General features: G+C 44.2%; 1 protein-coding gene across 2 annotated transcripts; it reads right to left on the bottom strand.

Moving 5' to 3' along the window:
• Window positions 1–219: 219 nt before the first annotated feature.
• On the bottom strand, window positions 220–25,353 carry LOC135492144 (MAM and LDL-receptor class A domain-containing protein 2-like). 2 transcript variants are annotated; one of them, XM_064778353.1, is made up of 23 exons: window positions 25,215–25,353; window positions 23,027–24,418; window positions 21,775–21,927; window positions 20,820–21,301; window positions 19,807–20,076; window positions 19,110–19,292; window positions 18,668–18,761; window positions 13,069–13,224; window positions 12,538–12,648; window positions 11,814–12,149; window positions 11,449–11,577; window positions 9,861–9,992; window positions 8,657–8,856; window positions 7,991–8,189; window positions 7,568–7,735; window positions 6,514–6,699; window positions 6,224–6,337; window positions 5,619–5,700; window positions 2,692–5,155; window positions 2,297–2,444; window positions 1,639–1,732; window positions 1,472–1,538; window positions 220–1,027 (listed from the first exon to the last, which is right to left on the bottom strand). In XM_064778353.1, exons 1-23 carry the CDS (start codon window positions 25,321–25,323, stop codon window positions 923–925), a joined length of 7,374 nt encoding a protein of 2,457 aa, XP_064634423.1. In that variant the 5' UTR covers window positions 25,324–25,353; the 3' UTR covers window positions 220–922. The 2 variants fall into 2 exon arrangements, with proteins under 2 accessions (XP_064634423.1, XP_064634424.1); XM_064778354.1 differs by having other exon boundaries at window positions 8,657–8,835.

The following is a 25,353-nucleotide window of genomic DNA, read 5'->3' as shown; positions in this document are numbered from 1 at the left end:
CCTCCAGGGAGGGGGCCAAATCCTAAATTCTTCAAAATGCCATTATCCCTAGTAATGACTTGCCCGATTGGCACCAATTTTATATCATAGGTACATCTAATTCTAACAACCATTCAATGTGTCACCCGGGTCTTCTTTGATTTGACCTACTTTTCAAGGTCACAGAGGTCGAATGTACTGTAAATTGGCCATTTTGGGGAAATTGTAATTGCTTGGACCTACATCAAACCTAACACTACATGACACAAGACCATGCTCTTTATCCATCTTTCCTCCACATGAGGTGAGCACAATGGCCCTGGCCATTTCATTATTTTGAATGTGTGCTCTGCTCACAAAACTCGTAAGTATGGTTAACTGGCCCAACATACAGTTGCACTAAGAAGTGCAATTATACATGACATTGCATAAGTGTAACGCGGACAGATTATGGTAACATTTCGTAAAATTTCAAAACAATCTGTGTATTTATTTGCATGTTCCAGGGTGGGTCCTTAAGTGTTTCTTTCACCAGTCTTGCAGACTTAAAATTCTTCGTTGTGGGCTTCAGAATTACGTGGACTAAATCAGTGATTTCTGTGATATTTACTTGATTTGATATCGATATGTACAATGAGCATTTTATGGTACAAATAACTTAAGAACATACCAAGATTTGGATTGTCCCATTTTGAGTGTCATATAGTACAAATAACTTAAGATTGTACTACAAGTTTCGGATTGTCGCATTTTGAGTATCATATTGTACAAATAACTTAGGATTATACTAAGATTTGGATTGTCCAATTTCGAGTATCATATGGTAAATTCCAAAATATTTCTGTCCCTCTTAAAATACCTAATTTCTCAAACAATAGACTGACAATCTGAATGAAATTATTTGCCGCCTTGAATTTTTGTACTGTCTGTTTTGTACTGTTTGCTAACGTCTCTGCCCTGTTTCAGCATGTCCATTTGCAACGTTTGAATTGTAGAGAGGGTTAACAATGGTGTAGAGAGGATTCACAATCGAGACGGGCTCGTCGTCCTGTAACGAGATATTGAAGAGGATTACTGTTGTTTGTTAATCTATTTTATTTTCACGAATGCAGTGTCAAACTTGACTTAAGAGGTGTGTACATTTCAACGGTAATGCGTTAACCTTAAAGTTGTGGTAGAAGATGGCAATATTCAGTCGTATGACAAGGGTGAAACGTATGCCAAGGGTGAAACGTATGCCAAGGGTGAAACATGTGCCAAGGGTGAAACGTATGCCTAGGGTGAAACGTATGCCAAGGGTGAAACGTATGCCAAGGGTAAAACGTCTGCCAAGGGTGAAACATGTGCCAAGGGTGAAACGTATGCCAAGGGTGAAACGTATGCAGATTGTGGCTGACCATCAATAATTGTCTTGAATGACTCTTAATGACAGCGCACTCCTCTTCGAGATGGTTCTAGAGAAGTGAGCCTGCAGCTGTTAGTTTCAACCTACCACAAATGATGTGCTTGTGGTCTCTGTCATGTTACGCCTGCTGCTGTAGGCGTCTGAATTCCTGAGCCTGAAATGAACCAGTTAAATCTTAGTATTTGGCCGCAGTGACGTCACCAATGGCGATTTCAAGAATTGATTCGAAGTTGCGAGTGACTGTTCGAACTTACGTGTCTTTTTTCTGTTTTTCCCTCCTGTATATAAAAAATGCTCCCACAGCTATTGCTACGAGTAAAATAAAGGTGATCGGGACAGATATTGCAACTGAAAAAAATGAAGGTGACAGAATAGTTACTTTGTGATTAGACAAAAGTTAGTAGTACGCCATTTGACTTCATTGGGCTACATGTCCATAAGTCGTTAACTTCTGAATATGCGGCCTTCTTTGTCTCCATAGCATATTCCCTGGTATAACCCATGGGGAACGTCCAATAAGCCAGACGGCCACTTGCAAACAGTCCAAGGATACCAGCCTTGGGCTTTATTGCTGCAACTGCATGAATAGTACAGTGGAACCTCCCTTAGTGGTCACCTCTCTATTAAGGACAACCTCTCTATTAAGGATACTAGTTTTGGTCCCAAATTGGTTCTTTCCATTCAATTTGACCTCTAATCAGGACTCCTCTCTATTAAGGACAGCATTTGTCAGTCCCGAGGGTGTCCTTAATAGAGAGGTTCTACTGTATTTGTATATCTGTCTACAGGTAACAGCAATGTCGAATTTATATGTAGATCGTTTTACGCAATTGTTGGAAATTTTCAAAATCAATTACAAATTACAAATTTTTGACAAACGGCGTAGGCCTTTAGGCCTGATCTAACCCTCACCATCAAGTGAACGTTTTCCTGTCTCGGAAGTGACATGTTGATACTCTGGTAGTGGGGTATCGCTATATCTGCATCCAGGAGTGAAGCTTATGTCATCAATGGCGATGTCGCCCTTCCAGCCCTTGCCGACAGTCCCTTCAAAGATCACCTACAGGGAAGTAACGCTTATAATACGACATTTATCAAAGCGATTGGATATTTTGATAGCAGATTTGTAGTGCTCTCTATAGCACTTTATACGTACATACCAAAGCCTATCTGAAAGTGCTCAAACTGTATTTAAAATTAAGTAATAGAACCCTCTTTTTATCGGGGCGGGGGAGCTTACGTTTAGAAACTCGAAAACATGGGACTCTGAAACAGAGAATGTAGACACAGACCCCTACTCAACTAACCTGGAAATCTTGTTTTTCATCCAGAATCACTTCTCCTCTTGCCCAGAAGTTCCCCTTATCTCCTTCCTCTTCCCAAAGCAGCTGCTGTGCCGGGCCAGAACGAAAGTATCTCGCATAAACGGCCAGCCTATCCACCTCCTCACCAAACATATGGTAATAAAAACGCATGTTGCATGATTCGATTTTCCCATTGGTTGCTACAAACACACGGGAAAGAAGCCAAGCCTTATCGTTTTCCTTCCGCGGCGCTGATGTTTCAATATGGAGGTAATGTCCGAGCTTGGAATTCATTGTATGATCGCTATCGGGACCAGTGTCGAATGACGGTGAACTGCCATTGACCCAGGTCCAATCAAAGTCATCGTCAGTCCCATCTCGACCCTGGTTAAAGTGACCCAAGCCATTTTCAAAATTTTGCTGCTTGTAGCCTTCACAAAGATTTTTTTCTTCGTCTTCACCCTTGCCGCAATTGTCCGTCATATCGCATTTGAAATGCGTCTGCAGGCAGACTCTGGTCTTCGGACAATGAAACATGCTATCTTTGTCACAGATGCTTGTTGGTTCGCCAAGCATGCAGTCGAAGAATGTGACGTCGTCAATAGCAACGACACGTCTGCCTCGACCGTCGCCGTAGCAGACGAACTCGAACACAAAAGGTTTGGCCAAGCGTCCGATGCCAACGACTGCTTCATTCCACTTTTCCCCCATGTTCTTTGCCTGTTGCCATATTAACCTCACCTTGTCCATTTCCCCCGCCGCCTGTGAAATAACCGTCAGGCCTAATTTTGTTGTTGTAGAAGAAGTGAGTTTCGTTGTGTTCAAGTAATAAAAGAACTTGACCTTGCACTCGGAAGATGTGGCTTGGATTTGTTGACTTCGTAAGTGGGCGTCTCTGCTTGCTAGGTTCGCAACCGTATTGTCTCTGACGTACATGTAATATCCATTGGGGGTGTCGCGCGTATGGTCTCTTCTTGGAGCCGTGTTCGGCTCTTCTAAGGTTGAGTGTCCGCTGCCCCAGTGCCAGTCGAACTCGTCGGTGTAGGCTTCATACCAACCGCAGGTATTGAACTCAAAGTTACAATCAGTCGGATGCTTTGTAATCGGAGCAACGGTTGATTGTAATTCAGTTTCGGGAGTGGGAGTTGGTCCGTAGTAGGGTGAACAACCTTTGGTGTAGGAAAAGTCATCGAGGGCAATGTCACCGGTGTAACCATTCCCAACAACCCCTTCTAGAATGATGTGAAAGGCTTCATCTGCTGATAACTGGAAATCCATTCGATGCCACATGTTGCCCTGGTTACCCACCCTGGTGTCAATCAAGTATAGTTTAGATGACGTCAACTTTCTGACATAGATATTCAGTGTATTCACGTCGGTCCCATACATGTGGTACCAAAACCTTATCTGGCAAATTCCGTCGGTCTCATTAAAATATTGCCCAATCCTTGCTTTATCATTTAGTGTGGCAGGTTTGGATGTTTCGATGTAAATATAGTGCCCGTCATTTGCAAGAAGGGTGTGGTCTCTTCTCGGGCCAGTGCCTACTGAAGCTGTAGTACCATTCTTGCGAATCCAGTTAATGTCACCGGGAAGTTTCTCCCAGTTGCACCAATCAACTTCAAAATCGCATTGCCTGGTTTCCCGCTTACAAATTACCGGTGTTTCATCGCTCGCGTCGCAGCAGTCGGTCTGGAAATCGCACTGTCTGTCGGGCGGTATGTAATTGCCATCTTTACATTTGAAATATCCAGTTGTGGCCGGGTTCTTTTTATAGTGACAATTCTGCATCCGGATGTCGTCCACGGCGATTCCACCTTTCCAGTTAAAGGCTAGTCGTGCCTCTATGGTGAGTTGAAATTCCTTCAGGCAGACCGGTAGCTCGACCGAAGCTTCTTGCCACTCGTCTACGGCTTTTGGCGTTTTGACCCAAAGGTCTAGAACTTGCCCAGACGAGTTGACTGACAACTTCAAAGAGCCGAAAGAACCGTAGACATGATACCAGAACGATACCTTGCAGGTTAGGCCGCCTAACGTATAAACTGGACTAACCAGCCGTATCTCTTTGCCGTTTAGATTTTCAATCCCCTCAGATATGACGTACATGAAGCCACCGCTCCTTGTACCCAAGGTGTGGTCAAATTTAGGTGCCTTGGGTTCTGAGGACAGTGTCTGTGCCGAGCCTAGCGTCCATTGATAACAGTTATCGCAGTTTCTGCTGTGCCAGTTGCAGGTCTGCCCGCCCTCGAATGCGCAGATGGATGGACAGGCCTCTTCATCAGACAGATCTGGACAGTCAGGTTTAAAATCGCAAAACTGGGATGCCAGGATGCAGGTGCCATCTTTGCACTGTTTATAAGGCCTGGTGCAGTTTATGTTTGTATCTTCTGTTGTTTGGGGTGGTTGTGGTGACGTGACGGGCTTGGACTTGTCATAACAGCGACGTCCAGCATTCGCCAATGAGCAACTGCAAAAGAAAAGAAAATTTATGCGATCTGTTCTGTGAGAATGTAGAAAAAGGCAACTATCAAAAATGGCATTGAAATCCTGCTAATATTCGTCAGACTCTACCATAGATTTGTACTGTAGTATATTGATGACAGATCCAGGTTATCATGACACATGTGGCAAGCCCCTTCATATTCTCGCTCAGAACATCTTACCTCTTGAGATTGGCATTTTGGACTTATTGCAGGAAAATCCTGGCCTTCTTGGGGGCATTTTATTTTTCTCAATTTACACTCATTGATATGGTATTTTTGGAGTGGCGCAGGGGTAATACTGTTGCTAAATTAGAAGGAATGTTGCCTGGTACAAGGTGACTCTGGTTATTAGAAATATAAGTTGGAGATTGGCATCACACCTGGTTTCTGGAGGGACTCATTTCACGGTTTATAAGTACACTGTATTGTGATTGCGTTTCTACCTACTTCAAACACTGTGTTCCCATTCCTTGCGTGTACGAACATGTGGAATTGCCGTAGCAGTATCTAAAGTCGGCCTGACAGAGATCTGAAGAACGATCGGGTAAAGATTTGTAAATGAAGCCTTGTGCAGGGCTGTATTTGAGCTCACAGACACATCATTTTACATGTATGATCATTGTATGTCGAGTACTGGTCACACTATTTACCTTCGTGCACTGTACGGCATTATATTTACCTTCATGCACTGTACGACATTATATTTACCTTCGTGCACTGTACAACATTATGTTGTTGGGCTCAATGAAGAATCCAAAGAATCTGAATCTGGAGACAAGGCTATTGTCGCTCGAGATGTGTACGGGCCAGTCGAGAGAAGTTGACAATGGGAGATCATTTACACAATTAAAAGTTTGATATTATCGGCAGTTCTTCTGCTTATTGGCGGAGAGGGTTCCACATTTGGGGTCGGTGTCACAACTGCCCTTTCACGGAATGTTTTCATCTGAAATCTTGGCACCACTAACTCATGTGCCGGTTCTGAATACAGTGAACTAGCTGGCGTCACTAGATCAGAAATATATTGGTTGGGACTGTTAGGCTGTACATACCTCGATTGCAAAATGCTTCGTCCGACCCATCGATGCATTGGGTATTCGAATCGCAGAGGCAACCACATTCCGTGCCGCTGTGACAGAGCGTAGCACCAACTGGACACTGGTGTTCTGGAAAGAGATGTTCACATGTAAGCAAGGGGTGGCTCCAAGGGTTGGGGACACACCAAACGCACGCCCTACCCCTAATTCATTTGAAATTGAAACTTGTGTTAAAAACTCTTTTCTTTTCAACAAAAGGTTAATCCATTTAAAATATTTCAATTTCAAAGCCAAAAGTAACTTACTGCATCCATATTCGTCGTCACCCGCCGAACAGTCGGGTACCTGGTCACAATAGAGGGCCCCATCGATGCATTTCCCATCTGCACAAGTAAACTTTCCCTTCCCGCAAGTTTGCGGGCCGATGGTGAAGCCTTGCCTGGGATCAGCAGTAGGAGCATTGGTAGAAGTGGTGTGGCCTGTAGAGAAGCCTGGATTAGAAAATCAAATATGTCATTCATTTTTAGAATATTGAATTGAGAGAACGTAAGCAAATATTGCTTATTATTGGCTCTTTGGGGAATATTTTGTTGAGTTGTCCTGTAGGAGGAAACCAGGCAAACCCAGAGAACACCTTTGAAGAAAGAGAGTCACCCGCTCTATCGCATGAGTATACCGGGACTTACATGTACCAGGAATTGAACCTGGGACTTCCAAGGTGATAGACTGCACTACTCTGACAGTACAGCCCAGTTCCGTTCTGGGCAAGAACTGCTCCGAAATAGCATTCGGCGAAGATGACATCGCTGCAGCTGCTGTCCTCTATTTCCCCATCACTGAATTACAGGCAATGTCGGACAAACATGCGGTTTCGTAATGGATTCAGGCTTTCTAACTAGGGCAGTTAGATTCAATCTGGCACATGTCCGAGTGTTGGAAATACTACATAATTGTTCTGAATATTTCTCTCTCTGACTCTATGGTATCATTCATGCTAAAAACAATGCAGGGTCAAAGATAATTGACTTTGAAATAAGCTCAAATGCGTAGAAATAAGTGTCGATGTCCGACTGTCACGTGACTAAAACGTCATCAATATCTTATGCAAATGACCTTGTGAGCTATAAATAGTAACTTCGCGGGATGCTATTCATTCAGAATTTCTTGCAGGAGAACCCACCAATAAAGAATCATTGAAACCTTTCTGTTGATATGATCGCTCGAGGACGTCAAGGACAGATGAGCGATTACATGAGTAATGCCATGGTGTCAGGTTACTTCAAAATATTGGAATTGGCATTTGTCACGTTCTGTGAAGAAAGTCTTGAAGGTTTATGTTGTTCTAAAATTGATGTTCACCTGGAGTAACCTGCGTCGTGGTTGAAAGGCAATCCACCTCGTCGTGTGCGCCACAGTCTTGAGTTCCATCACAGAGCCAGGCCTTAGGCAAGCACGAATTCGTCTCACCGCAGTAAAACATGGGAAAGTCACAGTGCCGTTCACTATTGTTGTAACCTGGTAAATAGGCTGAAATATAAAGGGTTCAGACCATAGGTACCGCCAGCTTGGCTCGAGTTGAAATCCTAAAGAAATTAGAACTCATTCAAAATGAAGTGAATGAAAATTTCAAGAGCGGGAGTCTGTTCTTTGCTTTCCAGAGAACAGCCTCCCATGTTTTAAATGGGCGTTCACTTATTTTCAATTCTAACCCATTGCATTAAGTTTCAGCCGCTGGCGTCGAATTTAGTGAACATTGACCAGTGTTAACTGCGATCTGCTTACCCTGTCTGCACTCGGGAGTAAATGAGACGTCATCCATAGCAATATTTGACCTTGGACCATCGCCTCGGACGGCTTCAAACAGTACCGAGTAGTTCTGGTTGTTGCCAACAGGGATGTTGGCTTTGTGCCATTGGTTTCCTTGGTTACCACTTTTGATCCACATCAGCGACGTTTGGTTGTCCTTGTTCAGGGTGGACACCTGGAAGAGCAATTTTCAAAGCGCCCCCTATACCTGACATGTGAAACTAATTCACCAGAAAAGCTGTGTGGACCTTTCCTTTAAGTGTTTGTGGTGGTTTGATGTTGTGACCAGAAATATCTCTGTCATTTGTTTAAGGTGTCAATATGTGAGGTGTCACACCAAATTGGGTTGGAAGTCACCTGGTCTAACTTTGGGCGATCACTAATAATATAAAAGTATGTCAGTTTTGATTCACTTTCGGATTCTGACTGTCCAGGTGTAGTCTATCAATTTTCCTTTGAGAGGATGTCACAAAAACTGCTTTAAAATGTAGCATTGATTATATTCTTGCGAAACTGACTGGCAGAATACTTCAATATTGATAAATGATAGGGTCAAATTAACTCTAGAATCATCAAATATGTGTCCTAGGTCCATCTTATCATTGTACCAGACAAATTGTGACCTTGACCTGTATTCCTTACCTTCAGTGTGCCCATATTATCCTTTTCACCAATCACGCCAGCCTTTGGGTCGTACATCCTGTACGAGAATCTCATGTAGCAGTCGGGCTGAGAGGCTGGGAACACCTGGGTGGTGAGAGACGCTATGTCGCCTGGTTTGGCATCTCGCTCGGTCTCAAAGTCCGTCACCGCAAAGAAACCTGTCGGAGGGACGAGGTTGACTGGTAAAAAATGAAATAATAGGCACATAGTGACATGGGTCTTGTAGGACCAGTCAAGAAGAAACCTTTTGCAAAATGCACCATTGCCTATCCTCAGCATATTTTGTCTCCCTGAGCATGTGTTTAAAGTTCATTTCCACACAATCGCAGAGTTCTGCAAAGGGTTTTCTCAAGGTAGGGTGGTTTACCCTTCATATTCAAGAAGTTTCGCCAGTGTGTTGAACAAGGTAGGGTGGCAAGCAGTTTCAGGTAGTGAGGTCCTTAAGAAACTCGTTTCAAAATCTAGAGCAAGGTAGGGTGGCTGCTTCCATGGTTGGGCGGTGAGCTGCCAAGATAACAAGGTAGGGTGGCAAGCAATTTCATGTAGTGAGGTCCTTAAGAAACTTGTTTCAAAATCTAGAGGAAGGTAGGGTGGCTGCTTCCATGGTTGGGCAGTGAGCTGCCAAGATAACAAGGTAGGGTGGCAAGCAATTTCTGGTAGTGAGGTCCTTAAGAAACTTGTTTCAAATCTAGAGCAAGGTAGGGGGGCTGCTTCCATGGTTGGGCAGTGAGCTGCCAAGATAACAAGGTAGGGTGGCAAGCAATTTCAGGTAGCGAGGCCCTTAAGAAACACGTTTCAAAATCTAGAGCAAGGTTAGGTAGGGTGGCTGCTTCCATGGTTGGGCGGTGAGCTGCCTAGATAACAAGGTAGGGTGGCAAGCAATTTCAGGTAGCGAGGCCCTTAAGAAACTCGTTTCAAAATCTAGAGCAAGGTTAGGTAGGTTGGCTGCTTCCATGGTTGGGCGGTGAGCTGCCAAGATAACAAGGTAGGGTGGCAAGCAATTTCAGGTAGCGAGGCCCTTAAGAAACTCGTTTCAAAATCTAGAGCAAGGTTAGGTAGGGTGGCTGCTTCCATGGTTGGTAATGGTATGCTGCCAAGATAGGGTGGGACACTCTGACAAATGACCTTGTGAGAACACTGAATCGAATTTTATAATCCTTTAGCTGTTCACACCAGTACTTACTGTTGACTCTTTTCGCTGATCTCTTGGCGTACCCACTGAAACTTTCCATACTCTCTCTCACCCATTCGCCCGAGTTCTTCCACTGACACCAATCCATCTTGTGCTCAAAATCACAATCCCCTTCACGGAGCACTAAAAAGAAAACAGAAAAAAACTCAACATGCTCAATAAAACCTGTCTTTTTAGCTCACCTCTTAGTAGTCTTAGCAGAGGTGAGCTTATCCCATACCGTGGCGTCCGTCGTCCGTCGTCGTCGTCGTCGTCCGTCGTCGTCTGTCGTCCGTTAGCAGGGCACGTTTCGTAACTGTTAGAGCTATTGAGTTGAAACTTGTTACACATGTACCCTTATGTAATGACACCTTGGAGACCAAGTTTCGGTCCGATTCGTTTCATGGTTTGGCAACCAGGGGGCCAAACGTTAAAAGTGAAAATATGCAATATCTCTCTTAATAGTAGTCGGGAAATTTTGAAAAAAATATGGTAGGTACTTCTAGCAAAGGTGCATCATATATCCTCCGGGTTTTTGATTTGACCTCCTTTTCAAGGTCACAGAGGTCAAATGTTGTAAATTGGCCGTTAGGATGTAACGATGGCACGTTTCTAAACTGCAATGACTATTGATACCAAATTCAGTACAAATTTACCCCTTAGTCAGGTGATCTCAGGGACCGAAGTTTAGTCCAATATGATTCACCACTTGACCACCAGGGGCAAAATCCAAAAACCTTAAAAATGTGATTATTCCTTAACTTCTTGCCCGATTGCCACCAATTTGATATCATGGGTACATCTAACCACCATACAGTATATGTCACACATGTTTTTAATTTGACCTTCTTGTCAAGGTCACAGAGGTCAAATGGCGTAAATTTGCCGTCAGGCCGTAACTATGGCCTGTTTCTTAACTGCAATGACTATTGATCACAAATTAAGTACACATGTACCCCTTGGTCAGGTGATCTCAGGTACCGAAGTTTGGTGCGATCTGATTTGCCGTTTGGCCTCCAGGGAGGGGGCAAATCCTAAATTCTTCAAAATGCCTTTATTCCTAGTAATGACTTGCCCGATTGGCACCAATTTTATATCATAGGTACATCTAATTCTAACAACCATTCAATGTGTCACCCGGGTCTTCTTTGATTTGACCTACTTTTCAAGGTCACAGAGGTCGAATGTACTGTAAGTTGGCCATTTTGGGGAAATTGTAATTGCTTGGACCTACATCAAACCTAACACTACATGACACAATACCATGCTCTTTATCCATCTTTCCTCCACATGAGGTGAGCACAATGGCCCTGGCCATTTCATTTAAAAACGTCATGCATACTTCTAGCCAACTTGATCAGTTATTGGTCCTGTTGGTCTTTAGGTATTTCATATTGTGCAAGTGACGTCATACACTGCATAAAAGGTACATATCACACATAGATTGAAAAATCCTACCAGTTTTTAGTTAATGACATTCAGAGTGGGGCAGTAAAATTAATACCATACATATTTATCACCTACACCTCTTTTCTAAACAATAGTGGTTGTAGAAATTTCGAGGTAATGACCTTACTTATTTCAGCTTTGAATAACCTACCACAAATGCCTCTATCTTCATCTGATTGGTCAACACAATCGGGTGTCTTGTCACAGACGTAGCGATTCTCCACACAGCTGGAGTTATCTCGACAGAGGAAAAAGCCTTCACCGCATTCAGACGTGGACGCTGAAATTAAGATGAGATGTCATAAAGAATCTCTAGCTTTTTTATTTAGAGCGCCAAATTTTGTTTGGACTTGAATTTTTACAGTAAGAGAGGACTGACATTGTTTTGGCAATCACAGACAAATTAAATGCTGGACGTTACTGTAAATTCAGCTAGGAACAGTCACAACTTTCTGCTTACTCATAATGGAATATGATGGTCACAACGGCTCCTGACCATGTTAATAGTATTCTTACCTTTTGCACAGTCTTTAAACTGAATGTCATCAACGCTGGCACTAGTCTTTGGCTCCCCTGCTTCGATTAACACCCTAAAATCTCTAGTCACATGACCTCCGACGTCTGCTGATGCCTCCAGCCAATCAGACGTGGCATTCTCCGGAGCGGACCAAACGGTCGTGACGTGACCATACGTGTCTTTAACTTTAATTTGTAGCGCTCCGGCATGATGGGGTTCCGAAAGTTGGTACCGAAATTTAAATGAACAGGAATGGCTAGCTGTAGTGTAGAGAGGGCTCTCCAGGATAGCCTTGGTGGTTGTTTGACTGCTGAACAAGACCCTCAGGTAGGATCCTGGAATGAGAGGGAGATGGTTTAAAGTCCTCCTTTTCCGGCCTTCTACAGTCCAAGTCACAATTGACATCCTTCCTGCTTCAAATGACGCACAAGTGACGCGGTTATCTCTCTTTGTTTCGCATGTGAAACCTACGCGCTGGCGTGCCACTGACGCACAAATGATGCCAATTAAGAGATGTCGCTTGTCATTCGGAGTGCAGTTGTGACTTTGTCACAATACACACTGAAACATACAGTGATTGCTGGTATTCGAGGCACACCACTCTGGAGGGTGGTTCAAATAGGCGCATGGAGAATCGAGGGTAGTTTTAAAAACATCTTGGGTTTTAACCCTCCCTGTTTGATTGAAGAAGAAGATTGAAGATTGAAGAAGAAGAATATTCACCTGTCTGGTTGCTGTTTAGTTCATGTTTGTTACGCATCCAGTGTGCGGTAGTTGCTCCAGTGAACTGAGTCTTCCAACCACACGTGCTACTCTGGAAATTACACCTCGAACCTAAAGGAGAACAAATCATTAATTGCTTTCGGAGTTCATTCCAAATTTTGAAAGTTGAACTTGAATTTGAAAATTTCTCATTTTAAACGTGCAATGAATATGAATTTCAACAATGCTGTAGACAGGTATACAATACTATGACTACCAAGTTTCAGCAAATTTGCATGGGAGCAAGGGGTTGGTTGTAATTATGTCACTAATGACTAACTTTCCAGGCAGTATCTTTGGCATAGAAAATCTATCCTGTAGATGCCGACATTTTCTCGACAGTTCCTGGTCAGAATAAGGTTGGTAATGAAATCATGATGGACGACAAGAGCTAACGATTAATTTGAGGTACGAAATCAATCAGAGAACAAGAGAATTGAGAACTAAGACTCTCTCTTCTTCTGAAGAACCTGAACAGAAATATAATCTTACCGCATCCCATCTCATCTGTGCCATCGTCGCAATCAGAGATGAAGTCACATCGCTGCCTGGCACGGTAGCACTCGCCACTGTTGCACTGGTGGAGGCCCAGGTCTGTGCAGTTGTTTTGGAGGGGCTTTGGACCATCCGGTTGTCCAGGGAGAACATCTGGAATATATATATTAAAAATCTATCGGAGATAGTCGCTGTGGATAGAATCTGCCTCAAGGCACTATTTTCATAACTTTTCGCAATTCAGATAGATCAAGGCAGTGAAATCCTAGCTGCGCTCAACATGTTACAGCAAAAAATTATCAATCAAAACACCCTGATGAATCCATAACCAGCAAGTGGAGGGAATTTTGTGACATATTGATAACCAGCTGGCAGAGGCTGAAGGCGCCGTGCGAGTCACTAACCAGCTGGTGGAGGCTGAATGTATTGAGGGAATCATTAGCCTGCTGGTAGGGGCAGAGTGATCTGAGGGAATCGATAATCAGCTCCTTGAGGCTGATTGGATTGAGGGAATCAATAACCAGCTGGTAAAGGCTGCATTAAAGGAAACCTATCACAAAACGCTTTTAGAAATAGGGGAGTTTTGAACGGCCCGGTAAAACCCAAGGCGGGAATAAGCTTCCATCGATAAATCTTAGCAGCTTTGAATTCCCCTCAGCATGGAGGTATAAATAAGATTTATACCTCCATGCCCTCAGGTAGCTGATTATGTGAGCTGGGAATCTGGGTAACATTGCATAACGTTGGGGCCAGTCAATGAACTGCATAGGAGGTAAGTCGACGTCGACGTCGAAATAAAGATTTTGTTCCACGACTGGATCTCTTTAACCAGTAAGCTGCATTAACATTTGACATGGGTAAGCGGCTGGAAGAGTCGAACATTTCACGCAAATAGCATTCCGCGAAGTTACTATTTATAGCTCACAAGGTCATTTGCATAAGATATTGATGACGTTTTAGTCACGTGACAGTCGGACATCGACACTTATTTCTACGCATTTGAGCTTATTTCAAATTAGTCAATTATCTTTGACCCTGCGCATTGTTTTTAGCATGAATGATACCATAGAGTCAGAGAAAGAAATATTCAAAACAATTTTGTAGTATTTCCAACACTCGGACATATGCCAGATTGAATCTAACTGCCCTAGTTAGAAAGCCTGAATCCATTACGAAACCGCATGTTTGTCCGACATTGCCTGTAATTGAGCGATGGGGAAATAGAGGGCAGCAGCTGCAGTGACGTCATCTTCGCGGAATCTATACTATAATGCGCGTTGTGGCCGCTAAATAGGAGGCGATTTTTGTTTCAAAATTGGGCCTCGAAAATGCGTCGAATTCTTGCAACTTTTGGTTTCGTAGGTGTGGATCATAAGTAAGAGTGTCACTGAGGGTGTCATACGTCGAATATCTTGGTGGTTTTGGAATAAATAAGAACTTTTCAGAGAGCACGTCGACTGGAGAGCTCCGCTCATTCTCAAAAGCATACACAAACTTCACGCATATTCTCCCTGCCACATCAGTATTAGCTTCCAGCACGTATGTAGTACTATACAACCTGGTCCATGGTGCAGGGTATTAGCAGGGAGATTAATGAACCTGTTCTATTTTAGTTCTATTCGAGAAACACTGACCTGAGTGATAAGGCAAATTCTGCAGAGTGGCCTACCGGAACATGCAGTCAGGGTATCAATAAACAGTTATGCCAGGATGGACAAAATATGTACAGTGGCCAGCGCTTGCTCTTTGTTTTATTCTTTACTGACTGATGTTGTCAGTTTGAATTGCGTTCTGCATCTCTCCATGCGCCTGGCTTTGGTCCGACAGTGGCATTGGGTACGGGAGTGGGTAGGTGATATGCCTAATATGTGAGGGTCTTATTTGGAACAGGACCTGCTGTCACTGGTCTCAATGCATTGTGCAAAATAGCGTACTCCAATCAATCTATTGGGGGTTGCATGTAGATAGCATCAGCAATAAGTCCCTAAATGCAGTTAATTTCGTGTTTAACCTTTAATAAAACTTCAGTAACGTTAGAAATTTAATGTAGCTCAATCATCGTGCCCATTTAACTAATGTATATTACATTTCAACTTTGCCCGCTCCATGGGTATATGCTAGTGCTATTGAATGCCACTGAAAGTAAACCCGCTGGCGGAGAACACATGCATGCTGTAGGATTCAAATCACGACTGGCCTGCCCCGCCAGCTGGAAGACTAAAAATCCGGTAATTTCACATCTGAACGATATGGGCACATCCGGACGCAGTGAATCGACCTCGTCCCTCCACCAGGCGAGAGGATGTTTAGGATGACTATGGACAGCCTAGGGTATCGGTAGGGCCGGTGAGTCTATAACTGGCTTTCTTTTGCGCCAAAATATTGCTATACCGGTTTAACATCTCGACAAAAAAGCGTCCATAGGACGTAATGACGGTAATCTACTGGTGGAAGCGCAAAAAAACCCACGGGATTTGAATTGATGGAAGCGCATTCATGTTTCACATGTTCTAGCTGGAAGAAAACGCCCGGGGTAAATCAAATAGCCTCTATCACCGATTGCTGTCTTGCGTAAAAACAGTGGCGGTCTACAATTATCTCATCTTTCTGGTCTGTGTATCGGGTAACACCGGTGGTTTAAAACTAATCGCCATGCCCGGGGTTATTAAGACTCTTGCAGTCTATTTCGTCACCCTGAGCGTCTTTCCTCCATGTTGAGGGACGAGGCCGGTCCACTGCCTCCGTAGTGTAGAGGTAATGAAAGTTGTTGTAATATGGAGGTGTCTAGTTATCGGAATTCTCATACTCAGAACACCAGTATCGCCAGTTCATGATTGTAATTTGCGTATTTCTCGCTGAACAGATCGTTGACAAAATCTCTCGTTCGAAAACCCCGGAAAACGCGCAGTGATTAAAATTCAAAACGCGCTGTGTTGGAGTCGAGCCCACACTTGGCATATTTCTTTCTCCTTATTACTTCCACATGTGCTTCTTCATTACACTCCGGAACTGGTCGAACCGGTGCGGCCGGTCTTTTTTCGCGTTGCTGACTTTTCTTTCATGATAGGCTACATAGGTTGATTAACTACAATCTCCAGTTCTGATGCTGCAGCTCGATTTCGTGAATTTCAAAAACAAATTCCGTGCGCCCACGTTGAAAAATAAACGATCGAGATGGATCTTGATAACCATAGTAATCGAACCGACACAAAATGGCCGACCACCGAAACAAAATGGCTGACCGCCGGAAACTATCTGTTGGAAACAGGCAGATACCCGGAGTTGGAGGTCGTACTGCGGGTAATGAAGGTGTGGGCACCGGCTGCTGTCGCTGTCATCGGGATCTTTGGCAACTTGACCTCCATCATGGTTACGACGAGGAAGGAGTACAGACAGTTTAGTACCTCACTCTATATGACTGCATTAGCAGTCCATGACGCAATTCATCTCTTCGCCTACTTATTGGTGTTGGTTCTCTTGACGAACCGTGGTTTGGCCATCAGGCACGACTTCCAAATCATTTTGACTTATACTCAAAAGTAAGTAGTAGGGTACACCGTGCATTGTTGAAGTGCAACAAGGCCAACTTCTGGAATTGAAAGTCGGGAGAGATCTTAGTGTTTCTTGGTTTTTGTTACATGCGTTGAGAAATTCATGACTGCATTACGTAAATGTATTTCATATTCTTCTTCTTCTATTCCTCCTCCGCCGTCTCCCTCTTCCCTACGTCTTCGTCTTCGTCGCCTTCATACTCCTTCAATTCTTCGTATTGCCATCTTTGCATTCGATGGCTATTCAGTCAAATAGACAGTCCGGTCTTATTTCCCCGGTATCCTCTAGGCAGTATAGACTGAGGTGAGATAAAGTCATGTAGAATATAAACAGGAGTCTGTTCCTTTGTATACAAGGGCAGTCTGATGTAACCGCTATGGCTCGATGTGATGGAAAGCTGCGTACGAGATAATGTCCATTCCGGAGCTGAAAGATGATACTGCTCTTTATCCAATCCGGTCGTGGACATAGTCTCTTCGGGCACAGTGTCTCCCTGCTGCCCTGTGTGATATCACATCCACCACATTTTACTGACCGGCTGCAGTGGCTGTTGGTCGTGTGCTGGTGTTTTCCACGAAAGAATCTTGTGAAATTTGAGACTATATCTTTGGGGAAACTAGCACGCGAAAAACTCCAATACGGGAAAGGGGTTTTTCAACGGGATTCCGCAGGCAGCATTTATTATGCGGTTATTTAGTCTATTCGATTTTTCCTTTTCAGGACAGTCGCCTACATTTTATATTCGAGTGGGTTATCGTCAAGACTTGTCCTTACCGCCATGACACTTGATCGCGCATGTGCAGTTTTATTTCCGCTACTGACAAAGACACTTTGTACCCCAAAGCGCGCAACTAAAGTTATCATTGCCCTGACAGTGATACCAGGAATTTTAAACACTCATATGTTTTTAACCTACAACACAATCTTGGTTGGGACCGACTTTGTCATGCTTTTACTCAGCTTCAAAGAACACCCTTTGTTAGAATCCATCATTGTCGGCTACTACCACACAATGGCGAGTATTATACCATTCTCAGTAATTCTAGTATCGAATATCTTGATCATCATTGGCGTCAGACGCGCTGAATCGAACAGGAACAAGATGGTGAAACACGAAACAGACAACTCACAAAGCCGGTATCTTACAAGAATGTTAGTTTTGGTGTCTGTCACGTTTCTAATTCTTTGCGCGCCGTTTTCCTTGTACGACATCCTGTTCACCATTCCCGCGGTTACTGCCGCTTATGACTTCAGCAACATCTATTGGATGTACCGGATGAATATCATCATCTGGACAATGGCTACGCTCGCTGAGATAAACAGTGCAGTCAACTTTTACTTGTACATCTTAGGTGGCGGCTCCAAGTTTCGGAACGACGCCAAGAATGTCTTCACCAGATGCTGTAAGACGTCGTAATCGGAGCCGGCGGCCAGCATCTATTCCCAGGGGTCACTGCGCTCTCCCATTTCCGGTGCGCAGTCACTTTGAATTTCTAATCAAGTAATCCCGGATGTAGAGGTTGAGTTGGCGGCACACCATCGCTTCGGGTGGTACTAGGGTACCAAACGTTTAGTGACGAGTTGTCTGCACAAAACACACTTGAAACTCTCCGGCCGAGGCGCCATTCCGTCGTAGGCCTATCCTGTACAGCACGTGAAACTCGATCACGCCGTCTGTATCTCAATCGAAAAATCGAGACCGCTGCTTCCATAACGTGGCCCTGTGCAAATCAATGCTACATTGCCATCTCGACGTATCTGGCTTATAATCCTATGACGGGGCAGCATGCAGGCAAAATTATGTGGGGCGAGCAATGCGAGAACAAAATTATTTTAGAAAGCAATGTAACCTTAGAAAGATCATGGTCGCGGGAATTCGGTAGAAATCATCTGGTCTTCAATAACTACCGTAATGTTTAGTGCTTCTGAGCATTTTGATTACCTCTGATAATACAACCGTGGAATAGAAAAACAATACAATGGTAGAATTGCATCAACAAGGTGCTCCTGACCAAAACTACTTCATCCGCCAAAGGTGACTTACTTTCATTGGCCCATTCACAGCCTGGTGTCATGGATAGCGAGTCCAACGCAATATCCCCAACGAAACCGCTTCCAACCACACCCTCCAATATAACCTGCAGCCGGGAAGAAAGGAAGAATATCAAAATGTCATACCAAAACCACAGTGGTCGTAACAAGGTTAGTCTAGACCGCCGCGAACATTTTATTGAGCATAAGGGTCTTCTCATGACTTGTCAAGGTCACTGGTCAAGGTGAAAGGTGACTGAGCTAAAGTCAAGGTCACTGCTTTCTGCATGATTTGGTCACTTACGTCATCGAAAGTTGTTGCAGTAGTATTGGATCAGGCCTTTCCTTTAGCTATTTTCATTGCATCCACAGCGTTTCTTCTGTATACTTTTTTTATTTACATTGTATAATGAACAGGGAGTTATCAAGGTCACTAAATTTTCCTGTTTCGTCACCTGGAAATTCTGTTTGGTGATGTTTTCTGGCTGCGTCAGGTCGACCTCTCCCCTCAGCCAGTACCTCCCCTGGTCACCTCTGTGCGTCTTCAGGGTCACTGTTCCGTTATCAAAGAACGAATAGCGCCTTACGATGTTCAGGGAGCCAATCTGCGCGCCCTTCATGTGGTACCAATACCGCAGCTGAAGTGAAAGTAGTCGGTAAGGTTTTTTTCCGAGCGGTCCTGAACAAGACACATACATGTATCTGTATGCAAGATTGTGACGGTAGTAAATGAACAGCTTCAAAGCTTGTCACTCTACCTTCGAACGCCAACCTGGCAAGAACGAAAAGGCTCGGCCTTCGGAAGGTTGGTTTGCGAAGTTGGGTACCAAGTGGAGATACAGCCAAGAGCCACACACCTGGCCAAATTCTGATGAAACAGCACTTGAAGGTATATCGCCCATCGTTGAGTAAACGGAAGGGAACGTGTATGGGAATGACTGATGGTCTAGAAGATAGGTACAGCATGTACTGTAGAGGTACCTCTGAGGCACCTACCCCAAGGCTGACGAGATATTAGGTAGACGGATATATCACCCTCACTTGAGTAAAAAGAAGGGAACGTGCATGGAGAATGATGGTTTGAAAGCTACATTTAGCGACGTGTTGCAGTTGCATCTAATTAGGTAGTAATAATATGCTCATTTACATTACCTTGCAATCCTTCAACCCTCCCTTGATGACTCTGGATGCCAACCGCACCGTCTCACCCTGCACAACCTGAGGCCCCGACGCCTCCAAGTAGATGTAGAATCCTTCCTTGGAGTGCTCGGACTGGTCATACTCCGGCCCGGTTTGAAGGGATGCAGTGCCATGTTTGTTGAGTCGCCAGAAATAGTCGCCCGTTTCGTCGTGGGTCCAGGAGTCGCACATGCCGTGCTCGAAGTCACAGCGAGCTTTGTAGAACGTGTTGCATTGTTTTTCCTGAAATAAGTGATGAACCGCTGGGTCTTACTATAGTAAAAAGGTAGGAGTAATTCGATCGTTGAAACAACGAATTTGTAAAAAAAGGAAATGAAGGGAAAAAATTTCGTGGATACACGGGGAGTCGAACCCGTGACCACCAGAGCGAAAGTCCAGCATTCTAACCGTCGAACCACAGAAGTTTTTTATGTTAGGGTGGAGATTTTATTTGTGTCTAATAGCCAGGCTATGGCAATTTGAACTCAGTGTGAAATAGTGCGACATTTTTATTTCACAAAAGCTTCAGATCGCCAATCTTTTGTGGGATTGCCACTTTGATGGAGGACCTGCCAGCAATAAAGTATACAATGTATTTGCTAGAATGCCCTTTCCTCGAGATAAGAACCTTGAGCATATAAAGCAAGTCACTTATATTTGCAGATCTCGAATTATCGCAAATTCCATGTGTACGGTGATATCATTGTGCAAGCGAGTATTTCTGCGTTTGTAGTTGTTCATTCAAGATGGCCGCAGTGGCAGCCATCTTTCATTCAGATTCCATCACTTTATTCCGGCATTGAGGCTTCGGGTTCGGCTGCACGTGACTCATTGCTAAGAAATTCAAGATGGCCGATAGCAGTTGACGCCCACTGTACCCGCTCGTACAAAAATAGCTATCATCGCAGTTTGTCATCGCGCCGGCTCCCCACACCAGACATAGAGGAAACGAAGCGATGAGCGAATGAAAAAATGATTTTGCTTACGTTTTCATCAGAAGAATCACCACAATCGTTTGCGTAGTCGCATTTCTTTTCTCTACTGATACAGTATCCGTTACTGCATGTAAACTCATCCTCAAGACATTGTCTGCTCATCGCTGGTGGCTGACAGTCAATAAAATACACGTCATCAATTGCTATCCCAGTGTCCCAGCTCAAGCCACGCCTTGTTTGAATAATGACCCGGATGTTTTCTTGTGATCCGATTGGAACGATTTCCTGGTTCCAGCTCGGACTTTCGTTGTGTGTTATGACGGAGACCTCGTGGACTTCTGTTGGCGTTTGGCACATGATTGCTATTGAGCCTCCTCCGTTGAAGCCTGACATGCGGTACCAAAACCCCAGGCGACATTGTGGGCCAGTTCTTGAGATGGTGGCTGTGAAGTTTGACGTATCCGTGTAAGTGCCTGGTTTTGCGTCGGCAAGGACGTAGTATCCCTTGGAAGACAGCGAAGTGTGGTCATTATCTAGGGTTTTAAAGGAAAACGATTAAGTCAGTATTGCAGTAGGCCCACATGTTTCCAGAACTGATATCAATATCTCATTGGTAGCAAACACATGTATTAGTCGGAGATGACTGCTGATACAGTTAAACAACATCAACTATTCTACATACATATAGCAAAAACGTATTACTTGGAGTATACCTTTTTTGATGTAGCGCAGGTCTCTTTGTAGCCACACTGCATCGAGGCATTTCACTCGAAGCACACTAGTCTTTATACTCCGTTATTTGGAAATATGCGAGGGCGGAGTCGTATTTTGAGAACCTCTTTGCGAGTTCTTTGTAGAGCGCACTTACTGCTGCTTTCTTACATCGTCGTTCGACAAGGTGGTGAAAATGAATGACGGCATGTGAACACAATTCCGCAAAGATCGAAGATATATTTTGCAATCTTTAAATTCGAAGTTCGGTTTGTTAAAGCTCCGATTGACTCACCCGGGCGGTTTTCACCACTGCCTTGTGCGACTTCCCATCTATAGAGGGCGCTCGGCGACACTACGTCACTAGTCTGATCAACCTCAATCTTCCAACCACAGAGCTGGTCTGCCATATCGAGGTTGTCGTCCTCGAATGTGCAATATTGCTTGGCTTAAGTAAAGAACAGGATAAAAGGTTCGGTTTTTGAAAACGCACTGTTCTATACAAAGTGGTTCCTTCATCTTATTTTTCGCGGGAGCAGCTTCGAGAAAGCGCCACACGTAATCTTGTTGGCTCTAACTTTGAATAACAAAATGTGCCGGAAGGAGTTTTAGCACACGATTCGTATGTTAGAAGACTTGAATTGAAAAGAAGGCATCAGTGTGCATTATTGATTAGGAAGTGACTATTTGGCTAGCCCGGCTTACCAAACAGCGACTTTTTCTTGTCCTGAATGGAGAGCCGAACTCATTAATATTTGTAGTTTTCGAAGAGCTCATTATCATTCAATACAGGAGTTAAAGCGAAGGACCTTAGCCATTTTACATAATCACATACTCGTGTATACACCTCTCCATCGATTTTTGACAAGGAGTTTTGTAAAAGAAAATGAATCGAAAGCGAGCAATCGGCCATTGTTAATTATACGCATATTAATTCAAATATGACGCCATTGCTCTCCGATTGGCTAATGTGTTGTAAAGTCTCCAGCTCGCCAAACAGGGTAGATATTTTACCTGTTTGGCAAGCCCGGCTGGCCGAACAGGGTGGCTTTTTAGTGCTGTTTGACAAGCGGCTCTCCAAACAGGACAAAAAAGATACCTGTTCGGCGAGCGGCTTGCCAAATAGACCCGGCCTATTGATTAACATGTTCTGCCAGGTGTTTTATGTTGCAGGGATTATACTTGTACAACTTTAGGCCTACCTGATGATGGAGGAGGCCGTGGCATCGGTGGCCAGATGAAAAAACGGAACTTGTCCGTTAGCAAAAAGAGGTGAACCTTTATGGAGAAGGTGGTGGCACAGTTTTGTGTCATATCAGAGGAGTAAAAACAATGAAAGATGTATAAGGATGATGAGATGAAACGAATATAGGGCCAGGTGGGTAAAAACATGTCCGCGAGTAAACAAATGGGAACATATATGGAGTAGGTGGTGGCATAGTTTTATGTCAGATGAGAAAAAGGAAGGGAACGTGTATGGAGAAGCTGGCGGCAGGAATTTCAACATCTCGATACCCCCTTTCAGCTAGAAATGAAAATAGACTTACGACAATCATTCTCATCTGAAGCATCTTTGCAATCTTCCCTGAAGTCGCACATCTGCTGTTTTCCGATGCATTCTCTGGTCGTGACGCATTCAAACTGGCTGTCAGAGCAGTTGCTTGGTTGTTTAGTTGTCACGGGGGGCGCCGTGGTGGTCACTATATCGGCGAGGGGAAGGGTCGGATCATTGCTGAACTTGCACCCAGGGGTGAAACTTACGTCATCAATGGCGATATCGCCAAGCCAACTGACCCCGACCTGTCCTTCAAAGATGACTTGAAAGTCTGTAGATGGCAGGGTGAGGTCAATATCTCCTGAGGGTAGCCATGTATCCACCTCCGGTTCACCCTTGCTCCAAATCTCTTCAGGCTCGCTGTTCCTGTGCGTGCGTATTTTGACGCTGAGCTTCTCCGCATGTTGCCCGTACATGTGGTAAAAGAAACGCAGACGACAATTGGTGCTGTTTGCCGAAAATGGCCGCATCAGGAGCCACGCACGCTCTCTGTAACGCCGACGTGACGCCTCGGTATACATGTAGTGGCCACCAGCAGTACCTTTGGTGTGGTCCCGTGATGGCCCAGTCAGGAGCGATGTTGTTGGCCCACTCTGCAACGACCAGTCAAAATCGTCCTCAATCGTGTCATTACCCTGTACGAAGTCTGTGTGACTCTCGAAATCGTATTTGTGGTACGTGTTACATATCTCCATATCCTCGTCACTGCCGTCGCCGCAGTCGTGAGTGACGTCACATAACTTTGAACCGGAGATGCACAGCCCGTTCTGGCATAAGTAATCCTGGCACGACCCCGGGTTGGGGTACAGCGGCGGTTCTTGGAGAACGCAGTCGAAGAAGGTTACGTCATCAACAGCAGCAGTTCCGTCAAACCCGTTGGGAATGTCCGTGAGGAGAAAAGCCAAACTGAACAACTTTTCTCTCCCCCCACCAACCCCTACTGTAACTTCTTGCCAGGACTCCTTGTAAGGCAAGTACTTGCTACTCCAAAGTTTCGTCACAGGGCTGTCATCCTCGATACCATATTTGGCATAAATGTTCAAATGTCCTGGTGAATTCCCAGTCAAGTAGTAGAAGAACTTTAATTTACATTCTGAGTAGTTTGATTTGAACGTGTTGCTGTATAGTTGCGCTTTGAGCGCAGTGGCCGACCAAGCATAGTCTTTTACGAACATGTAGCCGCCAAATGAATTGTTTCGAGTCCTGTCATTCAAAGGCGCCATATATCGGATGTCATTGGTGGTGCTCCCAGAGCCCAGTGTCCACTTAAAATCGTCCCCGCCATTATCATCGTGCCAGCCACACGTCCCTGTTTCGAAAGTGCAGTCTGTCGGAGGGTTGTATGTCCGCACTACACTGCTTGGCTGGGCCAATCCGCCCACCACTGCAATACAGACAAAATGAAATTTGGGAAGTGACTTTTATCAAAAATATCAATTCGCCCTAAAAAATAGCATGAGATTTGACTGATGAACGCAACAAAATGGGTGGGGACAGGATACCTGTTATCATGGCTTTTCTTATCGAATGCTGGACTGTTTATTCAAGGCCGGTGTAGAAGTAGAAAAAGTCCCCAAAAAAGAAGTGTCCGGCCCTATTGCATTCTGACGGATTATCATGGGCATAAGCTTCTATAGAGGCCATGGCCATCAACAGTCTAGAGATTATAGCGAAAAATAACACCCTTTGTTCACCCGAACATTCTATTTTGGGACATTTCAAACTTATACACCGGGAAATTAAAAACAAGAATAATGGTCGAACTAGACAAATACAGTCTATAACCAAAATGACACATGCACGCATGATCAACTAACTGGGCGCTATCAAGGACATCGCATTCTGCGATATTGTAGGATATCTAAAAACAACAGTTTGGCTATTTAATTGCAATATGATACCTCAACTGCATATACATGTACACATCAGTACATTTTAATCTACATTTGATTATAATGACAGCCTTGAGTGAGTGTTGATAAATATCAAAATTTAGGTGACTACGGGAGTGTGTCGGAGATATAAATGATGAAATCAATACATTTGCACAAGTGTGCTGTGTGTGTCATCATTGTCAATTGTGCTGGAAATCGTTCCGATAGAAAAGAATGTATACGCTATACATGTATAAACGCGTCATTTTGTTTTTTATGAAAAAAAGTACTTTACTTTGTACCTACCGAGCAAAAAGGACAGACTCGCTACGAATATCTTCTCTGTTGTCATGGTTCTTGTTACACTCGCGTCATAACGCATCAAGGACAGGTGGCTTTTCGTCTTCCTGCGCATGAGAGTCTATATACATCAGCCATATTATAC

This window comes from Lineus longissimus, chromosome 8 (assembly GCF_910592395.1).
Source record: "Lineus longissimus chromosome 8, tnLinLong1.2, whole genome shotgun sequence".
Classification (NCBI taxonomy): Eukaryota; Metazoa; Nemertea; class Pilidiophora; order Heteronemertea; family Lineidae; genus Lineus; species Lineus longissimus.
The sequence above is the reverse complement of the archived record's forward strand: the minus strand, read 5'-3'. Positions and strand labels throughout refer to the sequence as shown.

Excerpts from the sequence above, each read along its gene's own strand:
- LOC135492144 (XM_064778353.1), bottom strand. The coding sequence starts at position 25,323 with ATGCGCAGGAAGACGAAAAGCCACCTGTCCTTGATGCGTTATGACGCG. Across the intron at positions 21,928-23,026 it reads TTCAGATGAGAATGATTGTC|CCAAGCAATATTGCACATTC; the intron begins GTAAGTCTATTT and ends TCTTTACTTAAG. Across the intron at positions 13,225-18,667 it reads CTGTGAATGGGCCAATGAAA|ATGTTCTCCCTGGACAACCG; the intron begins GTAAGTCACCTT and ends TATATATTCCAG.